The sequence below is a fragment of the Gouania willdenowi genome, chromosome 1 (genome assembly GCF_900634775.1).
Source record: "Gouania willdenowi chromosome 1, fGouWil2.1, whole genome shotgun sequence".
NCBI classification, from domain to species: Eukaryota; Metazoa; Chordata; class Actinopteri; order Blenniiformes; family Gobiesocidae; genus Gouania; species Gouania willdenowi.
In genome coordinates, this window is record NC_041044.1 from 42,632,212 (window position 1) to 42,654,170 (window position 21,959).

At 38.6% G+C, this 21,959-nt stretch overlaps 1 protein-coding gene across 6 annotated transcripts in view; it reads right to left on the reverse strand.

Moving 5' to 3' along the window:
- Positions 1-21,874, reverse strand: part of pdcd11 (programmed cell death 11) — a 32,100-nt gene extending 10,226 nt beyond the window's left edge. For 2 of the 6 annotated variants that reach the window (XM_028459006.1, XM_028458921.1), the window contains exons 1-30: positions 21,813-21,874; positions 21,176-21,315; positions 20,912-21,055; positions 19,211-19,375; positions 17,716-17,877; positions 17,514-17,634; positions 15,750-15,925; positions 15,415-15,522; positions 15,125-15,337; positions 13,082-13,206; positions 12,919-12,979; positions 12,514-12,660; positions 11,556-11,807; positions 11,352-11,474; positions 9,975-10,169; positions 9,721-9,891; positions 9,432-9,645; positions 9,100-9,249; positions 7,327-7,439; positions 6,728-7,230; positions 6,562-6,624; positions 5,149-5,245; positions 4,948-5,037; positions 3,786-3,888; positions 3,522-3,699; positions 2,448-2,504; positions 1,806-1,928; positions 1,594-1,716; positions 1,234-1,402; positions 115-246 (exon numbers count right to left, since the gene is read on the reverse strand). In XM_028459006.1, coding sequence (XP_028314807.1) covers positions 115-246; positions 1,234-1,402; positions 1,594-1,716; positions 1,806-1,928; positions 2,448-2,504; positions 3,522-3,699; positions 3,786-3,888; positions 4,948-5,037; positions 5,149-5,245; positions 6,562-6,624; positions 6,728-7,230; positions 7,327-7,439; positions 9,100-9,249; positions 9,432-9,645; positions 9,721-9,891; positions 9,975-10,169; positions 11,352-11,474; positions 11,556-11,807; positions 12,514-12,660; positions 12,919-12,979; positions 13,082-13,206; positions 15,125-15,337; positions 15,415-15,522; positions 15,750-15,925; positions 17,514-17,634; positions 17,716-17,877; positions 19,211-19,375; positions 20,912-21,055; positions 21,176-21,315; position 21,813 — 4,419 coding nt within the window. In that variant the 5' untranslated portion in view covers positions 21,814-21,874. Of the gene's footprint in view, positions 1-114; positions 247-1,233; positions 1,403-1,593; positions 1,717-1,805; positions 1,929-2,447; positions 2,505-3,521; positions 3,700-3,785; positions 3,889-4,947; positions 5,038-5,148; positions 5,246-6,561; positions 6,625-6,727; positions 7,231-7,326; positions 7,440-9,099; positions 9,250-9,431; positions 9,646-9,720; positions 9,892-9,974; positions 10,170-11,351; positions 11,475-11,555; positions 11,808-12,513; positions 12,661-12,918; positions 12,980-13,081; positions 13,207-15,124; positions 15,338-15,414; positions 15,523-15,749; positions 15,926-17,513; positions 17,635-17,715; positions 17,878-19,210; positions 19,376-20,911; positions 21,056-21,175; positions 21,318-21,812 lie in introns of all 6 variants that reach the window. The other 4 variants (XM_028459071.1, XM_028459206.1, XM_028459134.1 and 1 more) reach the window with 4 other exon arrangements.
- Between the last annotated feature and the right edge of the window lie 85 nt (positions 21,875-21,959).

Genomic DNA, 21,959 nt, shown 5'->3' on the forward strand with positions numbered 1-21,959 from the left:
TTATTCCTATTGAAACTTACTTAGGTACAAGTAAAATAGAAATATACCAATAAATATACCCATAAAAGCAACTCAATTACAGTAACGTGAGTAATTGTAATCACATAAATTTACCTTTTCAGCGTCTGTTTTAACATCTTTGTCCTCTTCCTCTCTGAAGTAAACTTCCACGCCGCTGTCATTATCATCCGTCTTCACCTTCTTGGTTTTCTTTTTCTTCTTTGGACTCGGTGCATCTTTTTCTGTCTAAAGTTTTAAAGACAAGAAAAAAGAAAATGAGGTCATTAATTAATTGTGCCTAAAATAAACAGGGTCAGGGGTCAACATGTGCATCCAGTCCCAGCTAACCTTCCCACTAAGCCACAGCTGATCGTGGCCCTTATTTATCAACCTTGTGTGAAAACGGTGCAGATTTGATCGTACGGATTCACGTGTGATTCATGAAACATTTCAATCTGACCAATGCCAGCGTGCAATTGATTGGGTGTTGATTAATTCGGCAGCCGAATTCGATCGTCATTAACATGTTACGCCCTCCTGTTTCGGAGGCCCCGCCCACTGACAAAAATGTGCTTTTTGAATGTGTGAAAACTGGACCTAAAGAAGTTCATAAAAACACTCTGTGGAAGAGGATCAGCTACTGAGCAGGTGAGGTCTGCCACCCTGTGTGCGCTGAGAACAACTTCACAGCAGAGACCCTGGAGTCACTCGAATACGACTTTTATATCGACCTCAGCTGTTTGCACGCTTTAGGCAATAAATATCACATTAAAAGAAATTAATACTTGAAACCCTTAAAAAAAAAAAAAAAAAAAAAAAAAGACTAAATGATGTTCCTTGTCTGTGTTTTATTATGCCTTCAGCCAATTTCACCTATAATTGAACACATTATTGATAAAATACTGCAGCGCATTTGTAAAAGTTTAAGGAACTATTTACATTTAAAAGCATGAATGAGGTCCTACTTCCTCCTAACAGCACATCACTTGGTGATCACATTCTCCAAGAAATTCATTTTGATAATCTGTTCTGCTTATGCCTAATTGACAACTGGGACTTGTTTAATACATTATTTTTTGTCAGATTAGGCTGTGTTTAACCATAAATCCATCACGTCACAACTGATTAATACCGACGCCTAAAAATTGTCAACGCTCAGATCTGAATGTACGAACAGTTGATAAATGAGGGCCAGTGAGTGCAGGTTAAAAAAAAGTGAAGGAGTCGTTTTACTTCTTTGCTCTTTGGTCGGCTGCGCTTCTTGGTCTTCTTTGCTTCACGTTCCTTCTTCTCGTCACCCACGAGGCGCAGCGGCAGGCCGAGGGATTCTGGGAGGATGTCGGGCTTTGACGTGTCCTCGGTGAGCAAAGAGAGGTCGACTAGCCCCTCCCCTTTGTCAATGCTGTAGACAGGGACAGATAGAGAGGAGCAGGATAAATATAACGCTGGCGACAGGATGGACTCTAAAAATACCTGATACCTGAGACTGGGCTGAAGTAATCAGGGGAGCCCAGATTTATTTCTGACAGCTGTTTTCTACTACGTTCACATTTAAGACTACATGTCACGTGTAATAGTAACGTTGTGTTTCACCTGCACACTTTAGTGGTGAGCAGGCTGCTGAGGGCCAGGTGATCAGAGATGACTTTAGCACTGGTGACAAAGTACTTGGTGGATTGTTGGAGTCGGGCTCGTCCTGTGATGCAACTCGACAACCTGGAAAGCAAACACAATAAAGTGTGACTATGAGTAAATGATCTGATGCCCCCTGTAGGGAATTCGCCTGTGCTGAGTGTTTAACGGACCTGATGAAGATGCCGTGCTCTCCCACAGACTTGACGTAGCCTCTGATGGTTTGTCCCACTGTCAGTTCCTCTGCTGACAAAACCTCTGGGTCTTTGGCAGGTTTGGCCTGTTGAGGATTCAGCCTGAAACACGAGTTGATGACAGAAAATGTGATTTCGGTTCCTAAGAAAGACACGTGTCAAACTCAAGGCCCGGGAGCCAAATCCAGCCCTTTAGAGCATCCAATTTGGCCAGCAGGAGAACGTAAAAATGACAGAGAAAACATGAATTATTGTGTAAGTTACCAAAATATCCAGTCGTAGATATCTCAAATTCACAAATGTAATGAAATTCTACAATATTCTGAGGGGCTTGCAGGTTTTCTTTGTTGATATCACATGAATGCAGTCATTTTAAATTGCAAATTGTGGAAATAACTCAGAATTTTTCCACAAATCTTGCAATTTCTCACAAAAAATTCTTCTGAATTACACCAAAAAGGGTTACAAAAATCAATCATTTTTTAAAGTGAAGATTTGGTATGAACTGATTTTTTTTCCCCACCAAAAAACTGGTCCATTATTGGTCTCTGAACTAAAATGAGTTCGACTCCCTGCTATAAAACATCATGAAAGAAGCTCGTCAGTGAGGAGAAAACTCACCTTGATGGTCGCAGAGAAAGCTGCCACTTGTCATTTTTACAACCGAGAAGGTAAAACCTAAAAAGGCAACGATAAGACAACAATGAACTTTGATCTGAACTTTGATCTGCTCAAACACAAAAGATAATTTAATCACGGCTAAAATGTGTGCTATTAAGAAAAGTATGCAATGAGGGTGTAAGAAAAAAATCGATTTGACGATTTTGGAAAAATACAATTGACAGTTTGATAAACATATCACTTGTTTTTGATATTTGTACTTGAATTACAGTAAATTATCATTTATTTGTCTTCACAAGTTTAGAAACAATGAATTAAATTGTATTTCATACCATTTTGTACTTGTAAAGGTGACATTTTTAATCATTGATATCGTATATAAACCTTATCGTCAGATCCATGGCAATGTACACCCCTAGTATACAATGATGTGGGAGGAAACGGTAAACTCAGGCTCAAGATGTATGTGTGTAGTTCATTCTGAGAACATTTAAGTCTCCAACCGCTGTTGGAACTCCTGTACAATCAGTGGCGCCTCTAAACTAGCCACCAGGGGGACGTTTTAGTGCCAACAATAATCTGTTTTTGCACTTTCACCCACTGCTGTAGTGGTTTCCTGTTAATTCTGAAAAAGCTGGGACAGGCTTCCTTGATTAAACACAATTTCCTATTTTGCTCAAATTTGTTTGGTATGATGCTGCAACTTCTTCTCATCATTTGTTTTACTTTCCTTTTATGATGTTGCTCCTGTTTTAATTTTTCCTTTGTTCTGTTCAGCACTTTGTGCTTCATATCTGAGAAAAGCACCTTTTAATTAAAAATTACTTACCTACTTAATTAATCTTCTAAAAGTCCTTTTAATTACGATTCATTACATTAGCATTTTCTATGTAAATTGTTTAGAAACTTAAAGTGTTTTTTGCCAAAGAGGGCAGACTGAACACTGCCCTCTAGCGGAAACTCTATACATTCATATCATTAAAATCACATTATTGCCTATTTTTTCATCAAAATTCCTGAAAAAAAAAGATGTGAAAATCTAAACATTTCTTGCAAGTTGACAGTTGTGCTGACCTGAGGAGCTGATCTTTGCTGAAGGCCTCCAGTGGGTTGGGTTTGTAAGCATCAGCGACGTCCGTCACACAAACAAAACCTGTTCCTCCAAAGGGAAGTTTGACCTGGAGTCCAGCCTGTGGGAGAACGTTAGTGATCAACCCCAAAGAGCAGCTGCCTTTCTCCAGTTTATGCACACCTGAAGGAAGAGAAAACAAACACAAATAAACAACAGACTTCATTTGTTGTTTAAGGCGTAGAATAAGGAGTCTGAGTGTTTCTGACCTGTTAGCGACAGCACAAACCGTGGAGGTTTGACCACCACCTCCACCACTTTAGCTCGCACTGCTTTGCCTAGTTTGTACAATTTCTCTGGATGACTGGCGTCCTATGAGGAAAAAAAAAAAAAACAACTTCCAATCCTGTTTTCTGAGCCGGTGTAAATAATAATATAAAGACAATTAGACTTATGCTGCTTAAATCCAAGAGTTTAATTCTGTCCTTTTCTATAGTGTTAAAGGGATCCTCCACTGTTCTTACAAATGTGGCCTAAAATCTTAGAAATGTACTTATTCAAAAATCTATGCCTAACAAAACACATTATTATGCCCCATATTCGTTTTATTAACTTTAACTTTATTAACAGTGTGTTGACACTCTTTGGTGGCTCAAGTTAGCGAGTAATCACAGACAGTCAAAGACACAGAAGCCCTGAGGATAGAATTCCTATTGGGTGGGAGTCCTTCAAAAGTTTGTGATTTGCTCGTTAACTTCAGCCACCAGAGCGTGTCAGCGCACTGTTTAAGAGAGAGTAAAGGCTACCTAGGAAAGCTCTTCTTCTCTGTTTCATTGTCTACTACAAACCTGCAGGGTTGGAACTGTCACCCTATGCGGTCACAGATTTTTTCACTGTTTTTATCCACTTTCGGTAAATAAAAGAGGTTTACATAGACATCTGATTATTTAGAGCAAACAAAAGCAGCACAAGTTGTCATTTTGATTGAAAAAAGCTGCTAAATTATCTAAAAAGCTGCTAAAGGATCTAAAAATCAGGCTGAATGTTTCACTCTAATAGAAGACAATAGGATGTTAACAGGCAGTGAGGCCGTGTGACATCATTAATCACGTGATTTCAAGATGGCGAACAAAATATAAGCTCTAAAACTGTTAGGCAGCTCCATTTACAAAAGTTAATAAAAACAAATAAGGTGCATAATAATGTGTTTTGTTAGAGATATATCTTCTAATAAGTACATTTCAAAGATTTTAGGCCAAATTTGTTAAAAAAGAAAAAATAGGGGCGGATCCCTTTAAGACTGTGCTCGTTTACCAGCTTCTGCAGAGCTGGAATTTTAGACATTTATCAAATCTTGGTGCATTTATGCATGTGACAGATAATTTAAAATAACCAGCATCTTCACACAGAGACAATGTTCATTAACTTTACCTTAGGGTTTGTGATCATCGCCAGCAGGTCAATGGTCCATGTCTTGTAGAGATCAGTGGTGACCTCCAAAGACTTCTTATCTGGATGAAACTGAGGACAAAACGTCAACAGGATGAAGAGAATTCCTTGTTGGTGAATTCACTAATTATATCAAATGCCATCTTTTGGTTCCGTCACACAATCAGTGCATTAAAAGTTTACCTTTGATACAAAGCAGGTAATTTCATCCCCAACCTTGTGTCCAGTGAGTTTTTCTGAGGCCGTTTTCCCTTTAATAGCGACACTCTTGTCTAGTTTGCTGCAGAAACGCAATAAAGCAATCACTCAAATGTTTTTACATTCACCAACAATTTTTTATATTTCTACATTATTTAAAGGAGACATGAAACACTGACAAGTGTATATATACTGTATATTAGTTGTTAATAAAGCATTTTGTTTGAAGTAATGTAGTTTGTTGATCCCAGTTCCCCTAAAACCTGGGGGTGTACTTATTACACGTTAACTCACTCAGTGCCACTGACAAGATAACTCGTCATTTCAAATACCAAATAATTTTTTTTTATGAAAGTAGAGGCTACAATCTTTCAGAATCTGGTGTCAGATTTCAGATAGTCATAGCAGAAAATATTCTGTGGGTCTTTAAAAATAGTCAAAATGCTCAAAAACGGCTGGTACTGAGTGGGTAGAAAATCTGAAAATTGCTGGCACTGAATGAGTTAATATTGGAGACCAAAAAAAAGAGCTGACAAGCTAAGACTGCAGGGTAAACAGCTCATGGCTAACTGCTTACTCGCAGTACCATAACAAACCAGTATGTTAAAGTTTTTTCAGGAAATTTACTTTGATCTCCCAACAAGTTTCGACTGCCAACTGCTAGTCTTCCTCAGTGGCGTCTGCCAATCGCTTGATTTCTGCATAGTAATTCCAGCACATTATTCTTGCCTTCTTTTTGAATACGTTCCAGAACTTATTAACTCATTATGGTATGGAATTATGTAATCATGTTAATTTAAATTAGGTTAATCTGAATTAAGTTGATCAAATCTTAATCAATAAACCTGCTCAGATGCAGTAAATCATTGATCCCTGTGGGGAAATTGGGTGACATTAATGCTGCTCTCATACAACTTAATATATTATAAATAATCAAAAAGGAGTCGTCAGAATAATCCATGTCACTACAATTTATATCTACCTTTGAACTGTAGCTTACACGTGGTTTTAAACGACATTTTTATTTTCACATACATTTTTGACTGATTATGGTTTTTTTTTGTTTATTTAATTATTATCATTTATGTTGTTACCTCAAGAGTTAAAAACAATTTTTTTTTCAAAAAAATTATAAAATATTTCTTAAAAAAACAGAATTTAAAAAATTTAATTCAATTTAATTTATATAGTGCCGACTACAACAAAAATATAAAATTCTTACCAAAAAAACTCCAAAATTCCACACAAACAAACGATTAATGTGGGAAAAAAAAAATTAATGCAAAAACAAAAAAAAGAAAAGAAAGAATTTGTAAAAAAAAAAAATAAATGAAAAGAATTTGATATGGCCCTGGTGCTACAATCCTCTCAGAGCTGTACACATTGGGCTGGACTTACCTGGGAATGAGTGTGAGTTCTGGAATGGTGTATTTGAACTTGGGATGAGAGAAGGGCAAAAATCTAAAAAACAAAATTGCTACAATTAGTTTCAGATTAAAAATATGTCATTACAACAAAGAAAAGAAGGAAAATATGCATTTCAACAAGTGAAGCAAAGACTTACTTTTTATTGGAGGCTTCCCGTCCTCCGATGACACGGACTGTGACGTCACAGCCTACTTTCACGGAGGACGTGGGAAACGACCCAACGTTCACCGCCTCTGGTTCCATCACCTCTGACACGTGCACGTAGCCCGTGCTTCCGTCCTCCAGGGCCACTTTAATCCGTGTGGGCTGCACAGACTTCACTTTTCCCTGCAGGACTTCTCCAAAGCAGTGACCGCGGGAGCCGCTCTGGGTTTCTGAGGTGGTTCTGTGTCGTGGGGGGGCGGCGGCCTGATGCCACGACACCAGAGGAAGTCCCTGCATCTCTTCTGAACTGGGATCCACCACTTCCACAGACACAGTTCCTCCCTCTTTCAGTTTATCGGACTCAAACAGTAAAACCTCGTTCAAGTGGCTGCGAGTCTGGATCACCGTCAGCTGAGCCGTGTTGTTCATGGAGATGACGGCGAAGTCTTTGTCCACGTGCTGCACCGTCGCTGTGCATTTCTGTCCCTCACAAAGCTGTGTGAAGATTAGTGAACAAACACTGAGTCAAGACCACATTCATTTTCTCTGGATTTTAAATAAATGCTTCGGTGAACAGGAAAAGTAACTCACAGACTTCTTCTTCTCCACCAGCTTAGGAAGCACAGACACATGGACTGATGCAGACATGACGTCCACGTGAAGGACTGACGCAGACACTTTCTGACCAGCGCTCAAGTTAACGCCTAGAAAACAACATTAAAATAATGAAATGAACCACTCTCTTATTCCAACAACAAAGTAGCTGTTTTTGCTTTATTTCTTTAAGTTAGTTTCTCTTTAGTGAAACTTATGGACAATTAGTGATTGAGCTGTGGAGCAATGGCAGGTTATTATATATGTGTGTGTGTGTGTGTGTGTGTGTGTATATATATATATATATATATATATATCATAGGGGTGTAACGATTAATCGTAAGGCAGTTAAAAATCAATTCATAGGTATCACGGTTCACATCGATATCCTAAAAATTGAATCGTAGTATTTTTTTTTTCTTGTTTAACAGTGTAGGCTGCGGACAGAATCGTCTACTACTGTCTTTCTGGCCACCTTCTACTCTTAAAAATGTTCATAAATGATTCCTTACCCCTTTAGCACTGAAAGAATATCTGTAATATTACGTGAACATCTGTAAAAGTCACGTTTTTCTATTAGCTCTGTCTGCTAGCATAGCATCTCTTCTTCACTGCAAGAATAGCTGCATGCCAACCGACCACTGGGTTACCAGCGCCCTCTGCTGGTCCACACAAATATCTGACCTAAATACAGTGAAATGACAGATTTTCTTTTTTTTTTTAAGTCCAATTGTTAAGGCACAAAATACTATTTCAGTTGCACTTTTAAAAAGAAGAACTGTTATGCAGTTTTGCATTGTTTACTATAGAACCAGAATTTAAATTAATAGGCTTCTTCTTCATTTGTATTATTCCTTAATTTATTTAATTCAAGATTTATTTTTAGTTAAATTGCATTGTTTTGAATAGTTTATCAAAGGATTCTTTTGACAATGAAAAATAAAAGGAAAATATTACAGTATTTTCTATTTTTTTCCCCAAAAAAAATAAAGGAATATTTTTCAGTCATTATTTGTCTACAGTCCCATTTTGTAAAACAAATTGTGAGAGAATCGTATCGTGAACCCAGTATCATGAATTGAATCGTATAGGGAGTTGAGTGAATCGTTACATCTCTAAATATATCATCTAAGAAAAATATGAATGAAACACTGTAAATACTCCTGTACTTTTCATTGTGCTTTTAAAGAATAGTGAGATAAACAGCCAGTGTGACATTAATGGCAACTTATTTGCAATTGGAAAAATAACTTTTTTCTACTATGACTAACAAGTAACCAATAACCAGTTACAGTAAAGACAGACAATTATCTAAAAAAAAAAAAAAACAATGATATATACTATATATTACCCATTGATAAAGCTTGCAAATTTAAGTCCATTACAGATACCCTTTATGGCGAGAAACGCTTTAAAATGTACAGAAACTAGGCCTGGGAAATATATTGAGATGTCCATTTTGACGATATAGAAAATTACAATATATCTATTTTATATTAAAATACTTAATTCTTTCACTACTCACTCACACGTGCTGTCCCTTAGAGGAGAACAAGCTAAAAGTGGCACATATTGTTTAGCCGTTTGTTAAAAAATGTGCTTATGTGGCTTTTATCATTAACAAATTTAATCCACAGTTGTCTTTCTGGTCAGACATTTATAGCAATATCGTCATTTTGAGAGAAAATATCGAGAAATGAGTTTTGGTCCATTTCGTCCAGCTCTAGTGAAGAGCAGAAATGTATCAGAGGTGAGAGATTTAGTGCATACCCTTAATGTGATGTTTGGTGGCCAGAAAAGTGGCCCCGACCATGTCGTCTGATTTAAAGGTAGCACCGCCGTCCGTAACGCTGTCCATAGTCAACTTCAACTTCTGACCCACAGCCAGAGAGACCAAGGCCTGGTGAGGCTCACTGCCTTCTACGAAACACATGAAAATCACAGAGGGTCAGAATGAGCAAAAACAATCAAACAAAAACACTTTGCACCAGACTACCATGGGTGGTTCTCTTCTAAAACAATGTTTACTATTTGGATTATTAACGACAAGCAGCAGCTGTTTGTTACAGGAGAACCTTCAAAAACAAGAAACAAAAACAAACCTTTTGCAGCCAACTTCTCCATAACAGCTCGTCTCTCACGTAGACCGTTGACCAGTCTGGTCTGAACGTGTCCCTCTGGGTATAAAACCTCAGAAACCCTTAGTGTGACCAGGAACCTCTGCTTCTCCTCGTCCAGGTTGGTCACTTTAGCCAAGACCGTCTGGCCCAGCTGGAACGCCAACTTTGTGTCACTGATGAATTTGTCGCTCATGGCCTTAAAATGAAAAAACACATTAAAATTTGAATGAATACATCAAATGTTCAGTTGGTAACGTATCTTTTCACGTACCGATTTAGGTGAAAGGCCAACGAGGCCATATGGGAACTCAACAAAGACCCCGTAGGACATGATGTTCATGGTCCAGCCGATGAGCTGCATCCCCACTGTGAGCTCAGAGAAATCTTTGGCTGCCATTCCGTCCTCCAGAGACCATCTGACAGTTGGTTTATTAGTGAAAGACTTCAGCAAACAGTCAAGGAAAGGTTTCAAACACGCAGAAATCAATATTTCACTTTCTTTTCTGATCATAAAAAGCAGGATACGATTTTCTGTTGCTTCTTGCTGCAGCAGACGAGGTCAGAGAGGACATCTCCCACCTGTAGACTCTCCCACAGCATTGTGCAGTTTGACATGTGATCAGAGAGGTGCACTGTGGGTAATACGGCATGGAACTCATCGGGCAGGATGGACACCTCCAGACCCCTGGGGGACTTCTTTAGCACCTTCGCTTCAAACTTCTACATCACATAAAAGAAATAGAAAATGCGGAAAAAGGAAACGTCTCATTTCGTATCCATGAGTAGATCTTAGTCATTATTAAGTGAAAATGATATTTTAAAGCTACTGGTGATGATCATTTTATTTTCTAATCAGATGAATACAGAGTAAGCCTCATAGATCAATAAATCGAAGATGATTTGCTTGGGGAAAAAGTAAAAAGGTTAAAATAGTTTTGAACTCGCACTTGGCATCTTATTGGCATTTTTGAAAAGGTTTCATGCATTGCATTGTGGGATGTGGAGTCCCGTAAACAGAAGTGTTTTTCTCGTCATTCTTACAGGACTTGTGCAACAAACCTGGAATTTCTTCTTATCGCACTAACTTTCGAGATTTAATCCGTGTGTCGTTTAATACGCCGCTGGCTAACTTCTTACCAGGGTAAATCACCATGGTAACTTAGGATGAACAGCTAACCTGGTCCAGAGCCGTATAGGGAAAGAGTTGCAACAATAGAAGTTCGAAATGCTTGACCGCCACGTGATTCATGTAGACTCAATTTGTTCCTGGAAGTTATTAGATACGCTGATAATAATAATAATATCCAATATGATTATTTAAACATCTTACCGTTCAAAAGTGCATCACAACCTGTCTAATCCGCACTAGCTTCATTGCGCTACAATAGTAAACTGGTCACTTCCGGAGTCACCAAAAACCGAACCATTGGAGTGAACGGAGTCACTGTGAGTAAATTAAATGCTGGATAAGATTCAAGCCAGCATAAAGCCCCGCCTCCTGACCAATCAGTTCTCAAGGAAAACGACCTGCCCAATAAAAGGAGGATCATTCTGTCACTTTGTCAGAGTTTTTGGGCACAAACACAAGAAATCCCAGTAAGAATGAAGTAAAAACACTTCCATGCATCCGTCTACAGGACTCCACATCCCAGAATGCAATGCGCTAAACTATTTTGACAATGTCAATAAGAGAGTGTTTATAGTGGAAATCAAAACAAACTTTCGAGCGACAATTTCAATCTTTCACTTCTTTTTTTCCTTCTTCAAGCCAATGAACTTTAATTTATTAAGAGGACGACACTATCTTTATCTGATAAAACATTTTGGTCTACAGCAGCTTTAATTGTTTTTCATAGAGGTTAAATCTAAAAATCACTAAATAAAGACAGAAGTCCTTCCTACCTCCCCTACATCACAGTTAAACTCAGGCTTGGTGACGTCCGTGTCTCCTTCCATGGTTGCTTTGAAGGACAGAACCATTTTCTCCTTCTCGGGGTGACAGTGGAGAACTTTAGTCTTCAGCACCTGAATCACCAATCACACAATAGATTAGTTGAAGTGTATAGATGATAAACTAAAAGCAGACGTGGCCCTGATGGTCCGAACCTGTCCGGGATAAAAGACCTCCTCTGGACTGATGATGGGCTCTGAGCTCAGCTCCCTCACTGGAACCAGTCCTTTCACGTTGTTGTAGAAGCGAACGATGCAGCCAAAGTTTTTAACGCACACAACGTGGCCGTGGGACACGCGACCGGGACGGGCGTCGGCGTAGCTGAGGATCAGTGGTAGGGTGCTTTCAATCAGAGCCTTTTTCCTGGTCAGGAACAGCTTCTTCTTCTCTGGTTCTACAGACAACACCTGGACGTCCAAAACCCACAGGAGGATTCATTGAGTGAGAGTTCAATTCAAAAGTGGCTTTAAAAAAGGATTATTTTGCACCATTTTCATTTTATTGCCTTTTAAAAAGGGAACTACTTTACAGTTTTAGAGACTGTGTTAGAGTGCAAAAATGGACAAAGTGGTAAAAAAGGGATTAAAGTGTCAATACTGGCTTAAAAGAGGCAGAAATTGGGTGAGAATGGGTTGGGCTAATGTTATTTAAAAAGTAGGAACAATTAGTTTAAACTGGCAAATAATGAGCACGACAAATGGTGAATGTGGTTAAATTGGCAAAAAATAAACATAAAATATGGTGAGAAGAGGTTAAAAGTGACAATAATGAGGTGGGAAAAGGGTTTATAAGTGTTGGAAATATCTTGAAAGTGGAAAAAATGCGCAGAATAGGCATTGAAATTTGATGAAACATCAGAAATGGGAGTAATGTAGCAAAAATGCATTAGAAGGAGCAAAAATACGGCAAGAAACAGTGATGAAAACAAGTTAAAATATGGCAAGTTTGGTAAAGTTGCAGAAAAAAGGCTCTAAATCTGTTAAGTAGTCCCATTTTTAAAAGGCAATAAAATGAATATGTTGCATAATAATGCCTCTTCTAGTCATAGATCTTCTAATAACAGCAAAAACAGTGGAGGATCCCTTAAACATAACGGCGGGAAAACGCACTGACCCGGCATTTGACTTTCATTCCCTCCATGTATTTCTTCTCCGGGTTTTTGAGGATGACGTCAGAAAGGTGCATCCGAGGAACCAAACCTTTAATGTGATCAGAGAGATGCACGACCATCCCGTTGGTCAGCAGGACGGACACGGTTCCCTTGGTGGAGGAAACAAATGAACAAAGGCCATTAGAGACGACGTTTAAGGTTAACTCTTTGCTTTTAGGACAAATCAAGTAACTTAAAGTGCAACTAATGCTTCTGGTGTTCAACGAATAACTGGTTTTAAGACGATGAAAGAAATCAGAAAACCTTTCTAACCTGGTTCAAGAGTGGCTTATTACTAGTTTATAAAAAGTGCATTTAAAGGTCTACAAACTGAGATGTTATTTTAAGCTAAAATGCTTTGGACTCACCTCTACGAACTGACCTGCCTGTAGGTCGTGATATCGGAAAAACTTCTTTTCAATCACGCTCCTGAAATAAAAGAGCCAAGAATGTCATCATCAGTGCACTGAATTAAACTAAAGGACGTCCATCAGTCGTGTCAGAAAGCAACCAAAATAAGTTGAAGAGTACCTGCGTAAAGAAACCATAAAGATTTGGTCCATGGGGCTGAAGTCCATGATTCTGCAGGTGTGCTGTGGCCTCGCCCACACTTTGTTCTCATTGGCTGGTGTGTTGTTCTCCTTCAGATGATTTTTCTTTCAGTAATAAAAACAAAATGATGTCACTACCAGCCTGACACCAGATTTCCACTCGACTCGGTCCAGTCCTGTAGATCTTCTGCTTTTGTAAAGATTATTGTGATTCAACCATAGATAAAGTCAATATTTATATGTAAAATACGATCCAATAGACCCATTTCAATGTGGACAAACATGAGAAACGTGACTGACGTGCGCGCGCATACTCAGTGCAGAAACCATGTTGTTTACATATGTGACGCTTGAAAAATGGCAATGAATGAACCGTTGTTAAAGCTGCACTACCTGATTCTTGAACCATGACAGGGGCATTACTGAATTCCCTCCCAGTCTCCTCCTCTCACGAAAGTGCACAAAATCATGCACAAGAGCTGAACGTGCACGGTAAAACACGTCACCACGCTAAAGGCTGCACACAAAATATAGGAAAATGAAACATTAGATTACCTGTCCAGAAAGAAAACAGCCACTTGCGCGTCCAAAGTTAGTCCAAGACTAAAAGCAAGTTTGTACCGTGCACGCGCTTCACCATATATTGCTGCAGCCAATGAGGAGGCTCCTTTGTGGGCTCTGCTCACCCCTCCTTTCGCTAAATCCTGTGATTGGAGCTGGAGGGGGTGACCGCCAATATTTTGTCTTCCGGGGTTTATGAACTAAAATACTTAATTATAAGACACAGACAGCACGCAGATGTACTATTTCTTCAGAAATTATTACTTTTTCGACTTATTATATGATGCTAAAATAAATCGAGTACCCCAGCTTTAAGGCTCGAAAATAGATCTAAGTATGTAGAAAGCTTGTTACCAGAGGATGCGGTCGCTTATTTAAGGAAACTTACTTTAGGTACGATTGCAGGACCCATGCAGCATTCCCGTAATTGAGTGGTCATCCGACATGCACTCCAGGCCTGATGTTCAATGACCAGACATTTATACATATCTGATAGAAAACCCAAAGAAAAGCTAAAAGCATTAAGTCTCTAGATGTTTATAACTACTTGTTATGAACGGGCAGGTTGGCGGGCTGCTGGACTCCTGTTAACAAAGGTTTCCGTTTAATTCTGCGTATTCTGATCAGTTTCATCGGATGAGTTTCCATCTCTACATTAAGTCTCCTCCTCACTGTCCCACTTCTGCATATCAGTCCATTTACAGCTTTTTATGATCGCTATTTACTGGATCCAGACTGAGATAGCGCTCCATCCGCTCCCGCCGCAGCGATTACGTTCACACGATCGCTTCTGAACAAACATAACGTGGTTATTTGGGAACTTTATGCTGTTTATTTCTATCATAAACTGGCTGATTTTTACTTTATCCGGAATGTTTCAGCGCTCTCTCTCTCCGTGTGTGTGTGTGTGTGTGTGTGTGTCAGATATGTCAGCTGTCAGTCTCTGTTTGACAGCACACAACCATAAGTCTCGTCTATTGTTCTGAAAAGGCTGCCCACCAGCCGGTATATTGTAAAATTTAAGTCCTGAATTGTTGCTACTACGATTTGTGCAATCGATGGCATTGTGTTGTTTTTATACGAAAACAAAAGTGTTTCAATCGTGTGCCGATGCTAGTACAATGTAGTTCTCCGGTTGTTTTGCACAAAGCCTGCACGCGCATGCAATTTAATATGCATACGTCACATAGAATGGGTCTCTGCTGCCCTGCAACAGCCTGATATGTAACAACGACCTGATTTTTTTTTTTTTTTTTACTAAAACCTAAAATGTAATAAGTGATCAATAATGTAACAAGATGCTGAGCCCAAAACAGTAAAACTTTTTACATTATTACATATATTAAAGCCTTTTGGAGAACCTTGACACTTCTGGTAACTGCATTTTTTTCTAACCGTCACATACATATATATATATATATGTATAAAAGTTTATAAATTTAAGGTTATCTTTCTGACTCACGTGTACAAAAGCCAAGGTTTTGTCTGGCAGCTCCAGCACGGCTCCCGACAGGTGATGCATCGCCATCATCTTGCACTCTTTCACCACCTCACCTATACGGTCTCCAGCTGCAGGGCTGGGGTCTACGAGGGTCCCGGTCTGAGTGAGGTACGGGCGCAGACTCAAACCCACTAAACGTGTGGAGGGTTCCACGTACAGCACACACGCTCTGACCTAAAGGATATGCAGTAAAATCCAGTGAGTTCTGGATCGATGTGGTTGAATAAAGAGTTAAACCGTGTCAGCATCACCTGAACTCCTTCAGCGTAGTTGGATTCTTGTCCTGGCTCCATGTGGAGAAAATCCACCTGACCACTGAATGAAGACAGGAAGTCCAGGAGCAGACCGTGTTTAGTCACCTGTAATAAAAACCAGAACAAACGGACCCTTAGAGTGATTGCGTGTCCCATTGGGCATCTCCAAGTCTCACACCAAGGTTTTTAGGAAAAATCCTCAACGTTTTTAGGTATTTCATATTATGAACAAAAGTAAACATTCAAGCGACACTTGCACCCATTGCCCCCCAAATAACACTGACAAACACTTTTAGAAGCACTGCTCTAATCAAAGTCAAAGCCGTCATTACCTTTTTGATGGTGGCGTTAACCAAAAGGCCAGGAAGGAGGTTAGTGAGGTTCCAGCCCTGCTGTGGATCAGCACAGGCCTGAGATATAGCGCTGGGATCAATGGAGACGTGAACCACACGTCCGTCATTCTTTACCGCCTCCACTTGATATGTCACATACTGACCTGTGCTTAACTCTGGAAATGAAACCAAAAAAGGGTAAAAAAAAAAAAAACAAACAAATGAGGCTAAAGTGAATACCAATATTATTTAAGACAAGGATTAATATTTACAAAACATTTTTTAATAATATAATATTGATCAATCTCAGTTAATCTAAATGAATCTCATAACAATATTTGACACTAGAAGCAAAGTTTTTCAAATCTAAATGTATGTTGGTTTATGACTGAACCAATGAAAAAAATAAATGAGCCAAAACAACAAAATAGTATTTAATATTTCCATCACTGAGTGCGAACAAATTATTCTTTATTCATATTACACATTATGATTGCATTGTTCACAAAGCACAAACTTAAATTTAACTAAGCTATGTTCATGCTTTTCTGGAGTTTTGGGTAAACTTTCTAAAAATGTAGTAACACTTAGTGCAGAACCTTCCAGAGAAGTGGAAACTGAACAGTGCAAAACAGCTGGTGTGAAATACACAGAGCAACTGATGAAGCTAATGAATGAAAACAAGTGATAAACTGCATTATTATTATTTTTGGTGCATTATTTTTTACTAAATAAATAGAAACTAATTATGCAAGAAAAACTGAAGACTGACTTTGACCTTAAATGTGACTTTGAGCGAAGGTCAAATCACACATTGAAAAGAAATGTTGTTCAATGGTACCAGTCTGAGCATTGAGTCTCAATTTGTGGCCACGTTATAGGGAAAAAAGCCTCAGTCTGATCACTTTTCTGAGGAGTTCTTGACCTTAAATATGACTTTGAGCAAAGGTCAAGGTCACACATTGAAATAAATGTTGTTCAATGGTACCAGTGGCCATGTAATAGGGAAAAAAGTTTTTTTTTTCCGTGACGTCATGAAATTTGACCCCTACTATCTTTTTACTGGTAGGTCATACAGCTTCGGTCCAAAGAAATAAAATACTCCACTGGAGATGAGCTTCATAAATGTAAGCATCGAACTTGTACAAAAAATATTTGTAGAGATATGAACATTTTTGGTTTTTGACACTTGACGCAACCTTGACCTTGATATTTTGGCTCCAAAAAATATCTCGACTGCACATTCTTGACATTGCCCCATGAGATGTAATTAGTGCTGTATTAATAGGAGTTGCGTAAGAAAAATAATAAGTACTCATACGATAACAATGTATTTGTCAATTTCCAAATACACTTAATGCTTTTGTGACACGTTTGCAATTAGTTTAAAATCCCTTGATTCTCAGTCCCTAGCTGTCTGTGAAAGAACTGCAGGTGGGATGTGAGTTAATTTGCAATAATGCGCAATAACAACTATCAGCGTAAGATTTTATAACAGTTTGACAGTAGTTAAAATATAAACAGCAATCTTAAAAAAAACACAATATAAGTTAGAAAACAAATGTGTCCAATTTAGGTCCAGTAAATGTGTTGGAATGTGCATTTGTTTTGATTTTAAATGTTTTCAAATAGAAGAGAAATAAACAACGCTCAAGATTTGTTCTACAGTTGTGCAAACTGGAATATTCTGGAAATTTCTTGTGTTCCAAGTGGAAAAGGAAAATTTAACTGGGAATAATTTAACAAACACTATAAACTCTGTACCTTCACCATTGTTTTGTTGGCCTTTTATTGCGTTCTTAGGCAGGAAGGCTTTAGTTCCACTGACGCCAATGTCAATGACGTATCCGTGATCCTCCACACTCTCCACACACCCACTCAACACCTACAGCAGGTAAAACACACACTTTGTTCAGGACGTGAAACCCAGCAACTGACGTTTAAATCATTAACACCACATGCTAACCATTCCAACTTTTAGCGTGGTCATTGTGAGGTTCTTGTTGACCAGCTTTGGGTTGATTGACAGCTGGATGCTAAGCGATCCTTTCTTGGATGTGTCCAACTTGGCAACCACGCATCTGATCACCATGCCAGGGATGAACACGCGTGGCAGAGAACAAAGCTCCTGAAAGGGAATTAAGTGGAAAACAGCCTTACATACAGTGTACTTCATAGGACATCCTTAGGTCTCAAGAGGTCTCAGAAAAACCAAACGATGTCAGATCAAACAGGCTCATCCTTCAAAATAAAAGTCAGATTAAATGGCCACAAATAAAACCGCCTCATGCCGTGAAACACAACATTACGTATTTTGAAGACACCAGAAATACACGTCATCAATATGTGCTGCTTTGGATACGAGAGTAAGTTAAAAGCTGTTATTTTCTATTTATTTATTTTTAAAGGTTAAGATATATCAACATTTCATTTACAGCAATGGACAAAAGTATAAGCTCCCTTGTCATTTTTTCCAGAAAATACACAATTTCTCCCCAGAAATTGTTTCAATTATGAATGTTTTTGGTATACACGTGTTTATTTCTTTTATGTGCATTGAAAAAAAAAACCCACAAAAAAGCAGAAGAAAAAAGCCAAAATTGTGGAAAAATATGAACAAGCTCAAGGTTAAAAGACTATCTCTAGAGATGGTCTTGCTTCCAGGGGTGGGAAACTCCAGTCCTCAAGGGCCAGATGAACGGCTGTCATCAAGCTCTGCAGAAGCATGGTAATGAGCCGTTCATTTGATTCAGGTGTGTTGGAGCAGTGATATCTAAAAGTCTCAGGAATCTGGCCATCGAGGACTGGAGTTGCCCACCCCTGCCTCAGACAGTTCTGGGCTCTTCTCCATATACCTGTTACTTGCCACAGGTGAGTTTAAAAAAAGCATCACATGCTTGAAATGAAATCATTTATCCACAGTTTTAAAGGGCGTGACAACAATTTTGTCTGGTCCATCTTTTTTTATTTAATTATGCAGTTAGGCTTTTTTCTTCTGTTTCTTTGGTTTTTTTTCAATGCACATGAAGGAAATAGACCTTTGAATCCCAAAAACATTTATAAATGCAACAATTTCTGGGAGAAATTGTGTTTTTTCCGGGAAAAATGACAGGGGTGCCAATACTTTCATCCATTACTGCAACTATGTATTCATTAATCAAAATATACGTTGATATATCTTAACTTTTAAGAAATAAAACAAATAAATGGCTTTTCAACTTACTTTGTCATGTGTACTTCCAGGTTCCACCAAAATAAAACACCATGTCGTGTTTTACAGACTGAGGTCTGACAACTTTTATTTTGAAGCCTGAGGCCTTTTCATTTGACGGCATTTGGTTTGGCAAGTGAGGCGGTTTCATCTGACGGAGGTTTTGTTGAGACATGAGTTCCATTTTGTTTTCCTGATACGTACTTCCATCATCAGAGTGTGGAGCAGGATCGTGGCTCTGTGGACTTACCTCAGCGTCGTCTGAGTCCAGCTGGTCACTGAGCAGCTTGGTGTACGAGTCACAGATGTTCCTGATGCTGAGGAACCCTTGAAGGCCACACGGGAGGCTGACCGTCACCTCGAAGTCCGTCACGTCCTTCACACAGCCGAGTAGCAGCATGCCCTCTTTAATGTTCTACAGGACAAATCAGTCAGGCTTTAATAAACATGAAAACAAAACACAGAACAAGTCTTTGAGTGGAGAGAGATTTAAGACTCAGATTCTGTCAAATTCAGCCAAACTGCAGAGTTCTGTTCATCCTCTCAACCTCACACTTCTCATTCAAGTTGTAGCGAGTTGTATTTCACATTTATTCACACAACGAATGTTTGGTAAATGTGTTTCTCACTGAAAATGCCAGTAGGCTAAATAAAAAAATCTGATAATTCTGAATGTTTTCTTGTGTGTTTACTAGGTGTGTGACAATATCTCCATACAGTGACATATCACGATATCTTTACGCACGATCGATTATCAATATGCTCCCGCTAAGTATCAAAATTTTTTTTTTCAAAAACCCTTTTCTGCTTTTTCACTAAAATGTGCAGGTACGTCTTCACAGAAACGTCACTGTTTGTTGAAGGAACCAATATATTGTTTACTGGAATATTTCACTATAATGGTGTCACTGGTAAGAAAGACCCTATTTATTGTTTACATAAAGCACTATTGGAGATACTTATTCATTTACATTGGTATGTTGACACTTATGTACAAAAATGTTGCACTAAAATAGTGTCACCGTTCATATGACACTTTTTCAATTTATAGTCTTTCAGAGATATAAAATAAAAACTGTATTTTTTCACTTAATCTTTTTTTTTTCTTGTTATGTCAGATTATCGTAGATTGATTTCTGACCAATATATCGATAATCGCAGCATCGTCATATTGTGAGATAATCGTTATCGTGAGCTTTGTATCGCGTATCGTATCGTGAGGTACCCAGAGGTTGCCACCCCTAACAGAGACTGTCAATCAAAGTGAATGCGCGTGTGTAAACTGTGCACATAAACAAGGCCGTGCATCACAACAGCAAACAGGTATCACTGAGCAGCATAGCATCATGGAGGTGCGCTCCCAAACTCCAAAGCTTCGGCTAAAAAACTAAATAAAACTCTGGGTACAAAGCTTGCGGATATAAACGTCTTTTTGACCGCAACAGAATTGATCTCGGAGCTGCTTTTCAAAGGTGAAGGGACGTGCAGCTTTTAAAATGATTCCGAACGGACCCTGATTTGGCGACATTTCTCTTGGACAGTTAATAAACATGCTTTAATCACACGACGATGAGTGTTTTATAAGTGAAAAACAATACTACATGTGTGTTGGTGTGTTAAACATTGTTGTTATGTTCCGCGATGCGCACATAAGTAGAGGCGTGGCTTCTCAGAGAAGCAGAGGGAGGAGGTGGAGCTGTTTAGGGAGGGACATCGAGACGTTCACTCCTGAATTTCCTCTCTCTTTTTTCATTCTCCGGTTATCAGCTTTAATGTCAATAATTACATGTGAATAACAGCCATTACATGATTTCCAATATATTGATCAGAACACTACACTATTCGGACAATTTCAGGATATTTCACCCAGAATTCACAACCACCGTCCATGCAGAACAAAAAGATGCAAAGAATTAAAGAAAATGTGCAGGAATAAAAAGGACTATCCTACCTTAATGTGAAGAATTTCCACACATTTGGCCGCAGTGTTAAGCGTCAGTTCCTCCTCTTTTTTCCCATCCGTCTTTTGTTTCTTGAATTTCTTGTGCTCTTTGTTGGTTGCTTTCCGTTTATTAGTTGCTTCTTCATTGGTGGTCTGTAAAAGAAAGTCCAATTATAACTACCAACCGTGCATTAAATGGTCAGCCATAAAGGCCTTTAAGTGTGCCAATATGTTTTATTGTTTAACAATATCTGTCCAATAAACAAACTGTACCTGAAACAAGTTATCAACATCCGGCCGCTGAACCACTATTTTACTTTCAGTGGTTTTCTTTTTTGTCCCTCCTCGAGGAAAGTCCTCCTCTACTGAAGCCATTTTTGATTGATTTGTGTTCTTCTTCTTCTTCTTCTTCAGAAAAGAAACGTAGCAGAAAAAAATAGTGAAAAAAAACCACAACAACATATAATTAGTCCAACCTGTTTGGATACAGAGGCAGAGAAAAGACAAAGATACAGAAGCAGGAATGGCCATGAATATAAATATTATGGTATTAATATAATTCTTTCAAAGGAATTACTTAGAAACACCTCTTTTTAAAACTCAAATGATTAACTAAGCAGTGCCAACATTTGACCAGAAATGTCTACACAACGCCAGTTAATATAATTACGGGTGGATCAATTCAGAATGTATGAATTTTAACCATATCCAGCAAAATATTAAAGTTAAAGAATGTCCGGTTGCTTGAAACGACTACTATAGCCTCAACACCGCCACTGTATAAACAATTCAGCAAGTTCAACAAGATGCGGCTAAAATGTCATTTAGATGTAGGACAAAGTTTTAAATCAGAATCGTTTAATTCTATACGTTTAAAGACTTAATAAAAAAAAAGAAAAGAAAGCGACACTCACATGTTTTCTCAGCACCACGCCATGATCCTGACCCGGAAAGAAAACTCGCAAAGGGTTGTCCCTGTCTATCCAATCAGATCACAGGATTGTTGATTGACATGTAATATAACCTATTAGAACTCATTTTATAAAATTTGCATGAC